The sequence below is a fragment of the Bombyx mandarina genome, chromosome 17 (assembly GCF_030267445.1).
Source record: "Bombyx mandarina strain Sakado chromosome 17, ASM3026744v2".
NCBI classification, from domain to species: domain Eukaryota; kingdom Metazoa; phylum Arthropoda; class Insecta; order Lepidoptera; family Bombycidae; genus Bombyx; species Bombyx mandarina.
The window spans coordinates 3428918-3445829 of NC_143223.1; the positions used below are offsets into that span (position 1 = coordinate 3428918).

The window sequence follows — 16912 nt, forward strand, 5'->3', positions numbered from 1 at the left end:
ACGAACGCCAGTTCTTAGAGCTTACCGGATCACGAAGATTTGATTGAAGATTGTAATGCTGTCGTCCGTCTTGAGACGTGAGGTCTAAGTCTAATGGTGGTGGTGATGGTCCATACTGGTGGTAGACCTACAAAGCAGTAATGTGCTTCGGTTTGAAGGATGAAGAAGCCCCTGTACTGTAAAACTAAGACCTTAGAACTCATATCTCAAGGTGAGTGGAGGCATTTACATCTTGACCCTGACCATGACCCTGACTGATCACCAAAATAAATTGTAATAACGACTGTCTTACACTTCAGGAAAAGGTAGAATTGTACCGACCCCTGCAGTCCTTCGTGCATTCAGTAAGAGGCCACAACGACCCGACGACGGGTTTGGACTATTTTAGCAAAAAATCCTTTTTGGTTTTATATCATTCTACAATTTCATCTCCGCGCACGAAACAAAACAGTATTTTGACCCTCACTCGAAATCTCAAATCGAAAACTACTAGACTAGACTCTTTGGTGTTCAATTTCGAATTATGAACCTTAGATTCAAGTGCATAAAGCTCATTCGAGTGTTCTATTATTATTTAGACGGAACAGGCTCCGTAACGGTGCGGCACAACTGGTTTCTTCACATAGTCTTCAAGTTAAGTTCACTTGCACTTGGAATATCCGATTAGTTGCATAATTGTTGAATGAATTTTATTACTTTGCATGGAAATGTATTGCCCCTTAAGGGATAGTTCAGTGAATGGGAACCAAATAAATAAATTTGAAGTATTTTATCTGCTTGCTCTCATAAAAGGTTTATCTACAACTAGCGACCCGCCCTCGCTTCGCTTCGGAAACATTAAAACACACATGAAACCAAAAAAAAAAATTAAAAAAAAAAAAAAAAAGTAGCCTATGTTCATCAGGGACAATGTCGGCATCTAATGGAAAAATAATTTTTCAAATCGGTCCAGTAGTTTCGGAGCCAATTCGAAACAAACAAACAAATAAATCTTTCCTCTTTATAATATTAGTATAGATTGGTTCTAGTATTTTATTAATCGATATTTTTGATCGTTTTGACGGTCTAATGACTGCCCTACTGTATCTATATAGTGAGCTTGACGTTTCATGGAGTACCGTTTCCGTTTTGTTGAAAGAAAACGTACCTTAGCACCGTTGTGATTTGAAACTTGATGAATCGATAAATCGACAGTTAGAATAGACAAACAGGACGTATTTATTACATTAAGTATTGTTTTAAAAGTTAAGAAAGACGCTTTAATAGCTATCCAAAATCATTGTACAATTTTCGGTCTATGATACGTGTGATTTTTTTTTGTGTTGTCAGCGTCAGCCACGACGAGGCGAGTCTTGCGATGCATCGCCTTATTGAAATAGTATAAAAGCTAGTGAAAATTACATAAAAAAAATTGCATTACATAAATCCAGTATACAAGTTAGTAAACATGTCTTTAAAACTCTAATCGGCCTGAGGCGAGCCTCAAGTGAAATGCTGACGGACAAATGAGGCCTATAAAATCAAAGACAGCTAAATCAAGTCTGTCAAATATTCAGGTAAACTACAAAAATGGGCCCTAAACACGTCATTACGGATCCTCCCGATCAATCGAAGTACTGCTCTTGCTAGGGCGTGTTAGCAACACTCCCGGCTTGAGAAATTGAAATAACTTTGTTCGGATAGCTACGATATTCTTTATTTTAAAGCAGATTTATAAAGAATGAGAATATTACTAATAATCTGAATTTTAAATGATAAAACTTCGTTTATTAGTACTCAATACAGAGTAAACTTAACTTTTTTGAACTGAATTTGTTAGAGATGTAGCTGCATTTGTTATAACATGAAAACACTAAAGCGTGTTCAACTAACTAAATAAGATAGCGGCATTGTTAATATGTTTTACGACATTAAGGCGTTTAGCTGCCTTTGATTTTATAGACCTCAAATATTAATAAATATCCATACAGGATTTAAAAGACTTGTTTAAAAATTCTCGTGTACCAAACTGAGCTTGTTTTAATGCATTATTAATTTTAATGTTATTTAATTACATACATAAAAAATCATGAATTAAACAGTTTTATAGAGCATTAGTTGACCCGGCAGACTTCGTAGTGCCTCAATCGATAAATAAAAGACCTAAACTTTTATATAGAATAAACTTAAAACAAACAAAAGGAATCCGTCCGACGGGGGACACGTCAAAGGGAAAACAAAATTGTTATTTTTATTTAATTCCGAGAATTTTCATATTTTTAAACCTTTTAAACCTTCTCTGGACTTCCACAAATAATTCAAGACCAAAATTATCCAAATCGGTCAAGCCGTTTTCATGTTATGTCGTGACAACGGAAAACGGGTTTCATTTTTATATATATAGATTTCTTTTCTGACGACAAAAGTAATGTGTAAATGTTCTGTCTATCACGTATGTTCGACTTGAGACTCATCGAATTGCTGTTATAATATTTTATGTATTCCGCCTACAATCTGATTGTATTCAATGTTCGAAAGCTTTCACGTTGCGTTGGTCCGAATAACTTGTAATGACACCTAACATACATGTGTACGTACACTCCATATGAAAACATTATATTACAAGATACGCATTATTTGAAGCATTTTTTTTTCTTCATTTTAATAATTTTTATTGTAAGTCGTTCTAACAGCACATTTGATATTGTTACGCCTGTAAAAGTAACGCCATCTGTGTTCACATAGCAGAAACGCATAGAAAAAGACCTAGTAATACCGAGAACGCTCGAGAAGTGTAACGTCATCAATTATCAAATAGGGGAAACACATATCGAAACGACTCGTCCTGTCGGGAATTATCTCGATGACTGTAGACTTGTCGTGACGACTTTAAAAGCGTTGTAGATATGACCTTAAATCAGTTAGTAATCGGTTCTTTTCGAAGCGAAACAGCGAACGGATAATCTGAACCGTAGCGGACGAAGTAAAGTGTACTTAAGGTGTTCTAAGTGTTAAATAGAGTTTTAACTTGTACTCCAATGGAAGTTTTATTTATCCCAAGCCCCAGCGCATAACAATTTGGTGTCAGCAGTGGGATAAATAAAGCTAGTTTTACCGAAGGACCCTATCGAAAGTATTTGCATCAGAGGTCAGCGGCAGCAGGAATTGGATCGGAGGCGGTTTGAAGATTATGCAACTCCGACCGAGGAACAACAGGGCGAAACAGCAGCAATGGAATCAACCGCGGGTATATCTGTTCTTTCTCCGGCAGTAGTAGCTTCTGATCTTGCGACCGTAATGGTGTTTTACAAGAGCAGGCTGTACCAGGCAGGTGTTCTAGGTTTGCGTTTCCATATTAGGACTTCAACACTTCCACGAGCTGCTCATAGGTTGCATCCTTACCTAAGGTTTCCAGGATGATCAAAGCTTGTTCGCGGAGTCCTAGAGTAAGTGCCGTCATGGCCTCTGACCTGCTCCAGCCATTTGCCTTCATAACGGCCTCAAACTGGATCCTGTAGGCTGACCACGAGTTTTTTCCAACAAATGGCGGCACTTTGAACCCCCGCGCGGAAGGAACAGCAATAACTGAGGCTGAAGTTACTGTTCCTGTTTTTATATCTTCTAGCGTCTTCCTCATAACAGCCATCTGAACGTCAGCTTGCAATCCAGCTCTCGTGCTGAGAAATACGGTCCTCGTGCTGTTGGACCTGCTCCTTCATCTCCGTTAAGTCTTTTCCGAATGTTTCTTTTAAATCCTTTATCAGTAGCATCTGTTCCTCCTATCGCCGAGTGTGCTCTTTCTGGCGACGAGCCTGTTCCTCCTGGCACCAAGACTGTTCCTCCAGCATGCGAACTTCAATATAAACTAATTCGAATTCTTAGGAACGTCCATTACTGCGTACACAGATTTCATTGAGAATAGAATTCATAACAAAAACATATTATTTCCCGTGCGGATGTGAATATTGCGTTTTGAACGTAAACAGTTCTTAAATAACACACAATAAACTAAATTTGTGAAATATAGACTAAACATTGAGAGAACATTGTTGCGCGTTGGTATTTTTTAGATGATGTATAGACATAGTATCATGAATTATCGGTTAGTTGTAAAAACACGCCCCATAAACGCCCTTGGAGTGTTTTCTTTTGCTGTTTGCTGGTAGCCTAAGAGGCTATTCCAAGGCTTAACCTGAGAGAATTTGCTAACACCAGCCCTAGCAAGAGCAGTACTTCGCAGAATCTACCACCGGATCGGAATCGCGACCCGCTGAGAAGATCCGGCGTGAAACTCAGTGGGCCTTGGAGTGTGTTAAATGGCCCGCAACAAGCAGGCGGTGAAATAATGTCGATTTATGCGGGAACATGTGCTATGATCCAATTTTGGGGTCCTCCTCCTCCTCCTCCTTGGAGGTCGGTCGGTTTCCTCATTGCTGAGGGTCGTGGTCATGGCCTTCAAACAGTTTGTTTTTTATAATGCACCGCCATCTGTTCCTATCTACAGCTGAGTGCAGAGCATCGTGCACTGTGGTATCCAGGGCTGCACGAATCTGGTCCGTCCAACGGGTCGGGTTCCTGCCTCTTGGTCGCTTGCCCTTTGGGGCAAGGAAATTTGGGGTAGGGAATAAGATTTCCGCAACACAATAAAATAGTACGTGCCCGGCCAATAGCCACGGTTTCTCGCCTCGTGTAGATATTATACAAGTTTAGCGTCTATCTCAACTTAACTCCGAAGAAAAATAAGAGCTCCAATAACAGATTATCTCAAATAACTTCTGTTTTCACTACATCGTTGAATTTAGTTTTTTCTATTAGAATATCCGCCACACTAACACAATATATGAAAAGAGTCAAATACATGCGCATCCTTTAGGTAGGTAGGTTAGAACTAAAAAACGCCCAGAAATACCTACTAAAGATAGATACTTTGACCGGGAATCAAAAGTGATTCCTATGGGACAGAACTCTGAGTCATTAACCAGTAAAACAATATGGCGATTATTATTAATAGTTTTCTGTTGTTTGTTGGCTTGTTGGTTGGGGACCCTAGAAATATGATACGAACAAACAAGAGGCACGTCAAAGAATATGTCAACACAATTAAACTTTCACCAAGCTTTCTCTATCGGTAATTATTTCTTTCATAACGCTGCTTAAAAAAACATTTGTATAATTAAAGTTAAATAAATATTAGATTGAAAATATGTTTTATCAGTGGTTTAGTAAAAAAATACGAAAACATTTTTGATTGAGTACAAATGTGGTCGGAAATACACGATAAATTATGTAAACAATATAATAAATGAGTTCAAGAAAAAAAAACAACTTGCTGCCAGATCGTATGACGTCACGACGTCGATGTCGCCGGCCACCGAGAGACTTGAGGTCTTTGTCTCAAATTAATTATACGAAGTCTGGTGGGAAGGGTGGGAACTCGCCAAACAGCGCACAACTGATTTCAACTATACGCGCGGGTCTACATTAAGTGCTACCACAAAAAAGTCATGATCTACTTTCAAAAATAGGGATCGTTGAGACGGTTTTTTCATGCGGCCCTTGTCATAAAAGTATATAAATAATAATAAATGCAAAAAAAAAACGAAGAAGTCTTTCGATAACCGATAGGTAACCAAGAAAGTCACAAATCAACATTTAAATTGTTTTACATGTACCGGCTCCGTTAACCTGACATTAAGGGGGCTGTGAGCTTTGAGGAGTATAGTTAAAACACTTGTCATAATCGTATGAGAGTGGTATTTAAATAAAAAGACAATTATAAGAATTGCTGCTACGTAATGTAAACGAGTACAGCAACATTTCTGTCTCGCTCTCGTGCATCGTCTTCAATAAATCACGTAACGTGCGACAAGTCGAACACAAAAAAGCACGTGTAAGTATTGTCGCATGTTCATGTGTGCATTATTCCCACGTTTGGTTTGTTTTTTTTTTACATCATTTCGCAATAAGCGCTAGTACAGTCGCATGATGCGAAACTGCAATCATGTTTTTATAGCATAGTTTTGTCTAAAACAAATTTTAGAAAAAGTTTGTACTTATGTAAAATATCGTAATAAATTTTTAGCGCTCCAGATTTCATATGTCTTATAAGTAGCATATAGCAATCTAATCTAATGTCTGAAACTTAAAAAGGCATTGGACGCGATCACTAAACAAATATTGTAAATTTTTTCGAGGATTTTTTTTTATTGCTTATATGGGTGGACGAGCTCACAGCCCACCTGGTGTTAAGTAGTTACTGGAGCCCATAGACATCTACAACGTAAATGCGCCACCCACCTCGAGATATAAGTTCTAAGCTCTCAGCATAGTTACAACGGCTACCCCACCCTTCGAACCGAAACGCATTACTGCTTCACGGCGGAAATAGGCGGGGTGGTGGTACCTACCCGTGCGGACTCACAAGAGGTCCTACCACCAGTGATTACGCAAATTATAAGTTTGCGGGTTTGGTTTTTATTACACGATGTTATTCCTTCACCGTGGAAGTCAATCGTAAACATTTGTTAAGTACGTATTTCATTAGAAAAATTGGTACCCGCCTGCGGGATTCGAACACTGGTGCTAGGACACTGCATACGAATGCACCGGACGTCTTATCCTTTAGGCCACGATGACTTCAACTAACGTAACAACGAAGCTTACTTAACCGGATAAAAGACTTGGTTTTACGCAAATTTAATCTTAATAGATACCATCAAATTGAAAGGTCAAATAGGGTGGTTCGTTCGTTCTTTATATCTGTGTGATACTCATGAAAAACAAACTATAGGAATCAAATAGGGTCGCGCTAAAAAAATCTTACTATGAACGTCAACTGTTATCAACAGTTTAAGAACGTTTTTGAAAAACGGAATGATATTTAAGATTTTTTTTATCAAACAAGACGATTACATTGTCCAACTATGATGAGTCATTCTCTGTTGATGGTCCTAAATCTAAGCGTGGCCATTCGACTGTGAATAGCCAATTTGTCAATATCAATCACTATACCTACAAGTTTTTATTTGCTTAGTATTTTCACATTGTTCGCACCATTATTGTATTGAATGATGTAATTGACATTCAATTAAATAATGTGTGATGAAATAACATTATTACGGGAAATATGGTCTTTTTAAATGAGGTCAGATGAATAAGTAACGTCTTAATAACCTAGAAAACAAGCGTGGTCATCTCGAATTACTAACTCCTCATCATTCACAATAGATAATTAATTAGATTAACTTTATTTTGTGTATTAACCGTTCCCCTAGTTCTGTGAATCTAGTATAGTGCCTTGAAGTTACTAGAATACAATACTATAATACTAGGCTACAATTACTCTGTTCAAAGAGATTTGTGTGTGAAGTGTCGCTTATGGTTGGTTTTACGACTATGCGGAATTCAATAACAATAGCAGAACTTTTTTTGTCGATCGGGCCCTTGATGGCGGTTATTTGATGAAGTTTTGTCAAATCGCCAGAATATTAATTCGAGTTTGGTATTAGATAAAATAACGAACAAGTTTAAAACTTATAATTTTTCCTACTCAAAAATATGTAACAAAAAAATCGATACTTAATTTTCAGCATCATATATTTAATGTGTAAACTGTCAGACTCAAATCGCTAACACATGAAGAGTCAGCCATGACGCTAATATAATTAATATGAGTGGCACCCAACGAATGCTGACACGCTCATCAATCAATAACTTCACACTGCCGTTACTTATCTTATGCCTTTAAACGAGCAATTCTTGTATATTAATATATATGTATATAATCTGAAACTCGGAAACGGCTCCAACGATTTTCATAAAATTTAGTATACAGGGAATTTCGGGGGCGATAAATCGATCTAGCTACGATTTATTTTCAGAAAATGTTGTTTTATTCGTGTTTTCAATAATCAACTCTTCCCGACATCTATTGGCGAATAATAATACTAGTTTTCTTAATTGAGGGCAACTAACAAGATGGCGTTATCAAAAAAAAAAACGAGCAAAGCTCGGTCATCATCTAGTTCACTTGAAATACAAGCGCTCGTCTTGGTAAACACACTTCACATTTCTGAAAACAAAGCACTGCCCGGCGACTTCCGTGATAATTCCTTATCGTTGCAAAGTTTCTAACTGTAACCGGTTTCTCGTACAAAATCGAGCTTTTTTTGCTTCCTCTATGTAGGTTGTGGATATACCTAGGGGCAAGATTGAGCTGATTTTATCAGATTTTGATATAATAACCTACATATATAGCATTATTTTTTTATGTAACGTGATATATTTAGAAAATAAAGATGATTTACATTTCGTTTACGTTCGGTGTGCAATGTACGAGGCTTGAATGTCAAAGCTCATCAAATCAAATCCTTTTTTGCTTTTTTCATAAATAGCCAAAAATCTCGTATTACGTAAAGTTCACCTCGTACGCATGTAGAAAAAAGTTTGGCGTTTTTATTTTTTTATTGCTTAGGGTGGACGAGCTCACGGCCCACTTGGTGTTAAATGGCTACCAGAGCCCATAGACATCTACAACGTAAATGCCGCCGTTCACCTTGAGACATGAGTTGTAAAGGTCTCACTTGTCACAGTACAACGGCTGCCCTGCCCTTCAAACCGAAACGCATTACTTCTTCACGGCAGAAATAAACAGGGTAGTGATACCTACCCGCGCGGACTTGCAAGAGGTCCTAGCACCAGTAATTACGCAAATTATAATTTTGCGGGTTTGATTTTTATTACACAATGTTATTCCTTCACCGTGGATATTTCCCAAGAACATATTTCATTGAAAAAACTGGTACCTGCCGGCGGGATTTGAACTCCGATGCATCGCTACGTACGAATGCACCGGACGGCTTATCCTTTAGGCCACGACGACTTTCTGATCTCTATTGGTTATCGGTCTCTTATAATTTATTGTATCCTCAGACAGTCCAGCATGGCTTCCCGCACAGAGCGTCAGCACTCGCGTGGGATCCACTCCTCAGACTCGCGGCGCTTGGTACCGCCACCGGAGCACTCAAGGTCTACGGCAGACCAGGCGTCGAACTCTACGGCCAACACACCAATTACGAATCGATAGTCACACAGATACATTTCATCACAGGTAAGCAAAGAAAATAAATACCTTATTAATCCTCTTCGGACTATATATCGCATAGCATATCATAACTCCGAGACCATTGCGATTTGTTTATTCTACCTAGTAAGAACTATACATGATCAGCTGAAAATAATCCGATGCGCATAAGTCTTTAAGTAAGTCTACAAAATTTATAAAAAAAGTTTTAAAATGAATTGAGTCTTTCATTACTCTGCTCTGCCATTCATTTATCTAAATTCATTATTATGGTGAGAGATGAATACACTTCGAAAAAAGTCATAAGATGATAATATATTCATATTTATGGTAAAGCAAACAAAAAAGTAAATTCATCATTGACAATTCCATCATTCAAACTCAAACAAATTGTAACACTGTAACTATCTCTGCTGAGCTACGTACGTGACGCACTTAGCTAGTTTTTACCTCTTAAACTTCTAAACTTTTACTATACTTTTCCTTAGAAGCAATGGAAACTGTTTTTGACATTTACTATCATTAATTTACTTCTAAATATTGTTAAATTATATCGTTTCCTAATAAGGATACTGTGACCTTGCATGGTAGTTGTCCACGTAGTCGTTAGACCAAGAAAATACCACATTCTCGATCAGCTGCTACCTCAATTAACTAAAATTACTATTCTCTAACCCAATGCCAATTGTACTTTATTTTTGGAACATGCGATTTTACGTGGTATCACCATATTTGTCCGCATCATTATGACGCAACGTCCAATGAAGCTATTCTCTTTCGGTTTACAGGGACAGGCCGTTTGATATCATTATGCGACGATAACAGCCTTCACTTGTGGGAGATCAACGAGAAATCTCTAGTGGAATTAAAGTCGCACGTATTCGAAGGTAAAAATAAAAAGATATCGGCCATATGCGTTGAGTCGTCAGCGAAGAACGCTTTACTGGGAACCGAAGGCGGCAACATTTACTCATTGGATTTGAGCGCTTTCACGATCTCGGAAGATGTCATATACCAGGATGTCGTTATGCAGAAGTGAGTGATTAATCTAGATTTGTTTTTAATTTTAGTTTCCTCAGTCTATTCGGTGAGGTCATGCTGATCACCAATGTGGCCAGTTTATTTCTACCACAAAGCTGCTTTAGAAGACAATTCAATAGCTATCCCATTCATTGCTCTTCACACTATGATCTCAGATTTGCAGTGCATAGTTTTTTTTTTCGGAAGTCTTCGATATTTTTATTATCAATCTGTAGTAGGTACCAATTTTTCTAATGAAATACGTACTCAACAAATGTTCACGATTGACTTCCACGGTAAAGGAATAACATCGTGTAATAAAAATCAAACCCGCAAAATTATAATTTGCGTAATTACTGGTGGTAGGACCTCTTGTGAGTCCGCGCGGGTGGATACCACCACCCTGCCTATTTCTGCCGTGAAGCAGTAATGCGTTTCGGTTTGAAGGGTGAGGCAGCCGTTGTAACTATACTTGAGGCCTTAGAACTTGTATCTCAAGGTGGGTGGCGCATATACGTTGTGAATGTCTATGGGCTCCAGTAACCACTTAACACCAGGTGGGCTGTGAGCTCGTCCACCCATCTAAGCAATTAAAAAAAATGAAACAAACTTGGTTCTCTCTGATGTTAATAGTCAAATCTTTATATTCCAGCTGCCCAGAGGATTACAAAGTAAACCCAGGCGCGGTGGAGTCTGTATACGAACACCCTAAAACTCCTACACGTATTCTGATCGGATACAACCGAGGCCTGGCCGTGCTGTGGGACCGAGAGGCTGCGGCTCCCACACATACATTTGTTTCGAATCAACAGCTTGAGAGCTTATGCTGGAATGACGATGGTAATTATTTAATTGAGATAGAATAATGATGATTACAAATTATGCAGAAACTTAGTTTAAAATGTTGCATATAAAAGTTCAATAAGCTAAATGACGGTAGAAAGTAAATATGAAGAGTGTAATATAATTGTAAATAGACATGCTTTAACAAAAACTGACTTCAGATAGAAAAAAAAGATATTCCAAAACAAATTAATATACACTAAAAACAATTATCATCGAAATCGGTTGGCGTGTTATTGAGTTATTCATATATTTGTCGCGCACGTACTTAATGCAAATTTAAGACTTATATGGTTTTCTCATGAATACCATTATCTAAACTGGACTAAATTGAAATGGAACCACACGGGAAGCATCAGCTTTCTAATAAAAAAAGAATCATCAAAATCGATTCACCCAGTCAAAAGTTATGAGGTAACAAACATAAAAAAAACATTGTTGAATTGAGAACCTCCTCCTTTTTTGAAGTCGGTTAAAAAGAAGGTTTTAAAAAAAAGTCCTCATCAGGCGAGCACTTCACATCATCGCACAACGACGGTTCGTACGTGACGTGGGAGGTGGCCGGCGCCTCCAGCGACCGACCCCTGAAGGAGCCCGTCACGCCCTACGGACCCTACCCTTGTAAGGCCATCACCAAGATTCTGAACAGGACTAGCGTCGATGGAGAGGACATCACTATATTTGCCGGTAAGATTATATCGACTTAACTTAAAATAACGAAAATAACGCGGGTAGTTCGGAAATTTAATCAGTTTCGTATTTAATAAATGAACCAAAATAATTGTAGCGGCATTGTCTTCGATCTTGTGCGGTTTTATCTAAAAATAAAATTTCAAAATGAATCTACTAATAGTTTTAGACATTAACATTTCGAATGTAACATTATATTTATTTTGTAGTTAAAATAATATAAGTCATTTAGAACACATTACGGAGATGGTTTAAAGTGTTTGGTTAAAAACGAAATTAAAATTTGTAAATGAATTTTAAAATATAATTTAAAACTATTTTTACGGTTATACTTTTACGGTTATATTTTTACGGAATATTTTACAGTTTTCGCGGTCACACGGACGTGAAACTATGTTTAAAATTAGTTTTAATCAAAATTGTTAGCGCATTCGCAATATTCAGTCAAAGTCCACGAAATCGAGTTTCAAAACTGCTGAATTAACATACAATGTCTGTGTATCGAAACAAACTAAACCCTATTACAAAAGTCGTAAGGCTGAATTTTGTTACAATTTCTTTCAACTTGTACAGTTCTGAACAAAATACAATTTTTTATTGCTTAGATGGGTGGACGAGCTCACAGCTCACCTGGTGTTAAGTGGTTACTGGAGCCCATAGACTTTTACGTAAATGCGCCACCCATCTTGTGATGTAAGTTCTAAAGTCTCAGTACATTTACAACGGCTGCCCCACCCTTCAAGCCGAAACGCATTACTGCTTCACGACAGAAATAGGCAGGGTGGTGGTACCTACCCGCGCGGACTCACAATAGGTCCTACCACCAGTAATACGTACTATGGGACTGTCAGTAGTACTCGTACATGTGTTTATTTCTCGTATGTTTTTCAATTTTTATCGAAGAATAACTATGACTGAATTATATGTATGTACTCTATAAACTTACAAACTTACAGACTTACTAATTTTTTTTTTCAGGTGGCATGCCCAGAGCTTCGTACTCCGACAAGTACACGGTTACCGTGCAGCAGGGCGAGAAACATGTGGCCTTCGATTTCACGAGCCGGGTGCGTTAGTCTTTTTTTAACTCTATTACATCAAACACATCTTACGAGACTATCATCATTTGACTGGCTACCTCTTGCATAATGGCTTCGTAATGGAAATATACATTGTAGTTAGTAGGGGAATAAACTAGTTGTAATTTTTTTACCGCCTAATTATTGTGATAGCGTATTGTAGCACTGTATTCTAAGTTAAGCGTCGATTATTTAATATTAGGAAATTAATAAGTTGACCAATACAAGAGATTTAGACGTATTAAAAAAGGTAGAACAGTACTCTGTTGCACTAACATTAAAGGTGAACGTGAGTATGTTTATCTAAATAAATAAATAAAAGATGTGTGGTGTCGTGGGACACAGGATAGGAACGAAGTTCGTTATTATAAAAATATAAATTTTAAGTTCTATTCGAGGTATAAAGAAAATAAAACTGGAGGTTTCGCAACAACTCACGGTCACTCGGTAACGTGCGAACTTATTGTGGTACACTTCATTCACGGTTGTTTGCATAAGAGTTAGTGTATTGCGCAAACGAACGCTCTGAGATCGTGGTCAATGAATGATAAAAAAATGTTATTTTTTGTACGTTATTACAAACTTAAGTGGTACACTGTGTGCATTACTAGTAAAAATCTTACGTTACGGACGTTTTTTCCCGGTTAAGGTACCTCTCCGCATCATCTCATAAGGAGCTTCATTCCAATAATATATATCCTACTAAATGTATATGTTGTATATAAACAGGTGATAGATTTGTTCACAACGACCCCCGTGCCCCCGGACGGCGCGCCGCTGCAGGAGGAGCAGCCCGACACCCCGGCCCTCGTACAGGTGCAGGCGGTCAACCAGGTCGCCGCCGCTTTGGTCAGTCACGCGCAGTAACAAATATAAATATATAAAGCAATACGTTATTTGGTACAACTGAAAATGTTGTATTTTTTTTACATTCATACTCAATAAAATGAAATTAATTAAACTATGACGTCACAGTTCAATAAACACATTGAACGTTCAGGAGAACGAACGTTATATTATTAGTAAATCGTATGTCTGCAAAGAAACAAACCTAATAAATTTCCGTAATCACCGTATTGTTGGGATCCTGCCAGGGGAAACGACTCGTCTTCAAGTCTCCCATTCTCATGCTGTCAACAGCACTAACAACTTTCCACATTGAAAAAATTTTTTTTTTATTGCTTCGATGAGTGGACGAGCTCACAGCCTGCCTGGTGTTAAGTGGTTCTTGGAGCCCATAGACATCTACAACGTAAATGCGCCACCCACCATGAGATATAAGTTTTAACGTCTCAAGTATAGTTAATGAATAAACTTCGTGGTGACCCAAGGTCCGTCTGTCGACAGGTGGTCCTGGCGGAAGAGGAGCTGGTGGTGATAGACCTGTGCGACGCGCGCTGGCGGCCGCTGCGGCTGCCGTACCTGGTGTCGGTGCACGCGTCCGCCGTCACCACGGCGCAGCTGGCCGACGGCGTGGCGCCCGCAGTCTACGACAACATCGTCGCCGCGGGTCAGCACCCCCCCCCCCCCCCCCCCCCCCCCGTCTATTTGTACCTCACCGCTTCAGCGCGAATGCTTTAAGAGCTCTTCTACCCTACTTTGATAGTCACAATGGGCTAAAGAATAAAACGCAAATGCCAATATTCTAATGAAATACAAACCTAATTATAACTAATATTTACGAATGTTTTCCATAATGAAGATTCCTTCCTTCAACACTCGCACAAGCTATAATTATCGGTACTATGGCGTATTGTGAACGTGCTCAGGTAGGTATCACCGCCTTGTCTTTCAGTTTGGGGGAGGGAGGCAGTCGTTATACTACTTTAAGACTTTTTTTTTAAATGAGTTTTCCTTTGAGATATGCCTTCTAAGGTCGCAGTATAGTTACAACGGCTGCCCCGCCCTTCAAACCGAAACGCATTACTGCTTCACGGCAGAAATAGGCGGGGTGGTACCTGCTCGCGCGAACTCACAAGAGATCCTACTACCAGTAAAGACCATTTTGAACATACCTGTAGCACAGTTGTCAACAACATGTAATAATACATGGCACATACTTTTTTCAGGTGTCCTCTTTTGTCAATACGCAGACGGTCTTTTTTGATGTTCGAATCTCGACCTCTAGACGATAATTAGCATCTAACAAGTATCTAATAAAATACAAAACCTTGTACAGGTCAACAACAAACGGAGAATCAATACTCTGAGAGTCCGTGGCCGATATCCGGTGGGGTGGTGGAGACGGCGGAGCTGACCGACAGACAGGTGCTGCTCACGGGGCACGAGGACGGCTCCGTGCGGTTCTGGGACGTGACCGGCGTCGCCATGACCCCCCTGTACAAGTACACCACCGCGCAGCTGTTCAGGTGGGTGCCGCACCGACACAGGGGGGGTGCTTCACTTTTATGGGAATCTAAATATCCTCTAAATTATTTTCTTATAGTAATAGTGCTTTTTGAGCTATAGTTCTAAAGGTAATAAATAAATATTTACTAACAATCACGCCACGTTAACCGGTCCCGTGCCAAGCTCGTAAAGAATTTGTGTTAAAGTTACCAGATAACGGAAATAAATGTAAGATTTTTATTATACACATACATATATTTAATATGCATCCATAACCCTGGAAAAGACATTTTATATTTATCATACAAATATCTTTCCTTTGCGGGATTCGAATCCGCGACCCCCTTGTGTAGTGACCATGTCACTTACCACTACACCATAATGATGGTAATACCTATTACTATTGAACCAGCGAAACAAATCTCAGTCACTTTTCAAACAGGCTTTTTACATTGCTGTTATTACCGGTATAAATTCAGATAGGTTTAGCCATTATTATTTTGTCATAAAAAGTTGAAGCATCCATAGCTTTACAATATAGGTATGCTGTAAGCTATTTATGAATGCTTAACCTTTTTATGACTGAATTCCTAGAATAATTCTTATCAACGACTTGGCTTCTAAATGTCTTAGAATCTAAAACAACGTCATACAATAACATTGGACAAAGTTATCTTAATTTATACCGGCAATAACAGCGATGTAAGAAGCCTGTTTGAAAAGTGACAATGATGTTGGAAATGAGATTGGTTTCAGTTAACGGGTTTCGTGTTGAATTTGTTTATTTTTTTACTTCAATGTTTCTACTTTGAATTTATTTCTCAATTGTCTTCTTAAAAAGTAAATAATGCAAACAACAATGAACCATAAAATTTTTGAATTCACATTGGCCAAGTCATTTATTAGGTACTATTATTATTATTTTATCACTGGTGGTAGGGGACCTCTTGGGAGTCCGCACGGGTAGGTACCACCGCCCCGCCTATTTCCGCCGTGAAGCAGTAATGCGTTACGGTTCGAAGGGTGGGGGTAGCCGTTGTAACTATACTGAGATCTTAGAACTTATATCTCGAGGTGGGTGGCGCATTTACGTTGTAGATGTCTATGGGCTCCAGTAACCACTTAACACCAGGTGGGCTGTGAGCTCGTCCATCCATCTAAGCAATAAAAAATATATTTTTTTTTTTTTATCTAAATTACAAAGCTTATATGATTATAATTATTTAAAGTATATCTATTGATACATATTGTATATATAGCTGTCTACGATGATGGTTTTCAGCTCTAAGACTTTCTTAGTGCTCATTGGATTTTTAAGCCAAATAATACAACACAGATGTTTGTTATTTTTTTGTGTGTGTATAATATATAGCTTAACTGATCTAGCTTTAATAATGTTTTTCTACCCTCGCTTTTATCGCTTACTAACGAAGCGGCCTCAAACGTTCGACCACAAGGTAAACAAATATTATTATTAAATATATTTATATATATTATATTAAATATATTTTGTAAGCACGTTTATGCCATGCAAGTCTGCGTTTGCTTTGACAAGATCACTTTTAATTTTTTTTGCAGTTTTACGAATTTTTTAATTGGTCGTTTTTTTGTTTTTTGTTGATTTTGACTACACGTGAACGCATGGCTCGTCAAAATAGACGAGAATAGTCGAAATAGATAGAGGACCATAGCCGGAAATCGAGTGCCGTCTCCACATGGAGACATGAACTCTATTATACTGTATATCGACCGGGTATATTGACTTTATAACCGGGATGCGTCACTGTGCCACTTCAAAGTGATTATTAGTTAGTCATTAGTATATACTCAGAATGTACCAAGATGAATAATGAATACACGACTCTACGGA

General features: G+C 38.3%; 1 protein-coding gene across 6 annotated transcripts in view; it reads left to right on the plus strand.

Annotated features, from left to right (window-relative positions):
• The window catches only part of l(2)gl (LLGL domain-containing protein l(2)gl), a 68356-nt gene that overhangs the window by 36505 nt on the left and 14939 nt on the right, over positions 1–16912 (plus strand). For 4 of the 6 annotated variants that reach the window (XM_089734286.1, XM_089734289.1, XM_089734288.1 and 1 more), the window contains exons 3-11: positions 8911–9088; positions 9850–10096; positions 10734–10921; positions 11432–11611; positions 12593–12681; positions 13423–13542; positions 14041–14203; positions 14873–15062; positions 16476–16499. In XM_089734286.1, coding sequence (XP_089590412.1) covers positions 8911–9088; positions 9850–10096; positions 10734–10921; positions 11432–11611; positions 12593–12681; positions 13423–13542; positions 14041–14203; positions 14873–15062; positions 16476–16499 — 1379 coding nt within the window. The remainder of the gene's footprint in view (positions 1–8910; positions 9089–9849; positions 10097–10733; positions 10922–11431; positions 11612–12592; positions 12682–13422; positions 13543–14040; positions 14204–14872; positions 15063–16475; positions 16500–16912) is intronic. The other 2 variants (XM_089734287.1, XM_028187951.2) reach the window with 1 other exon arrangement.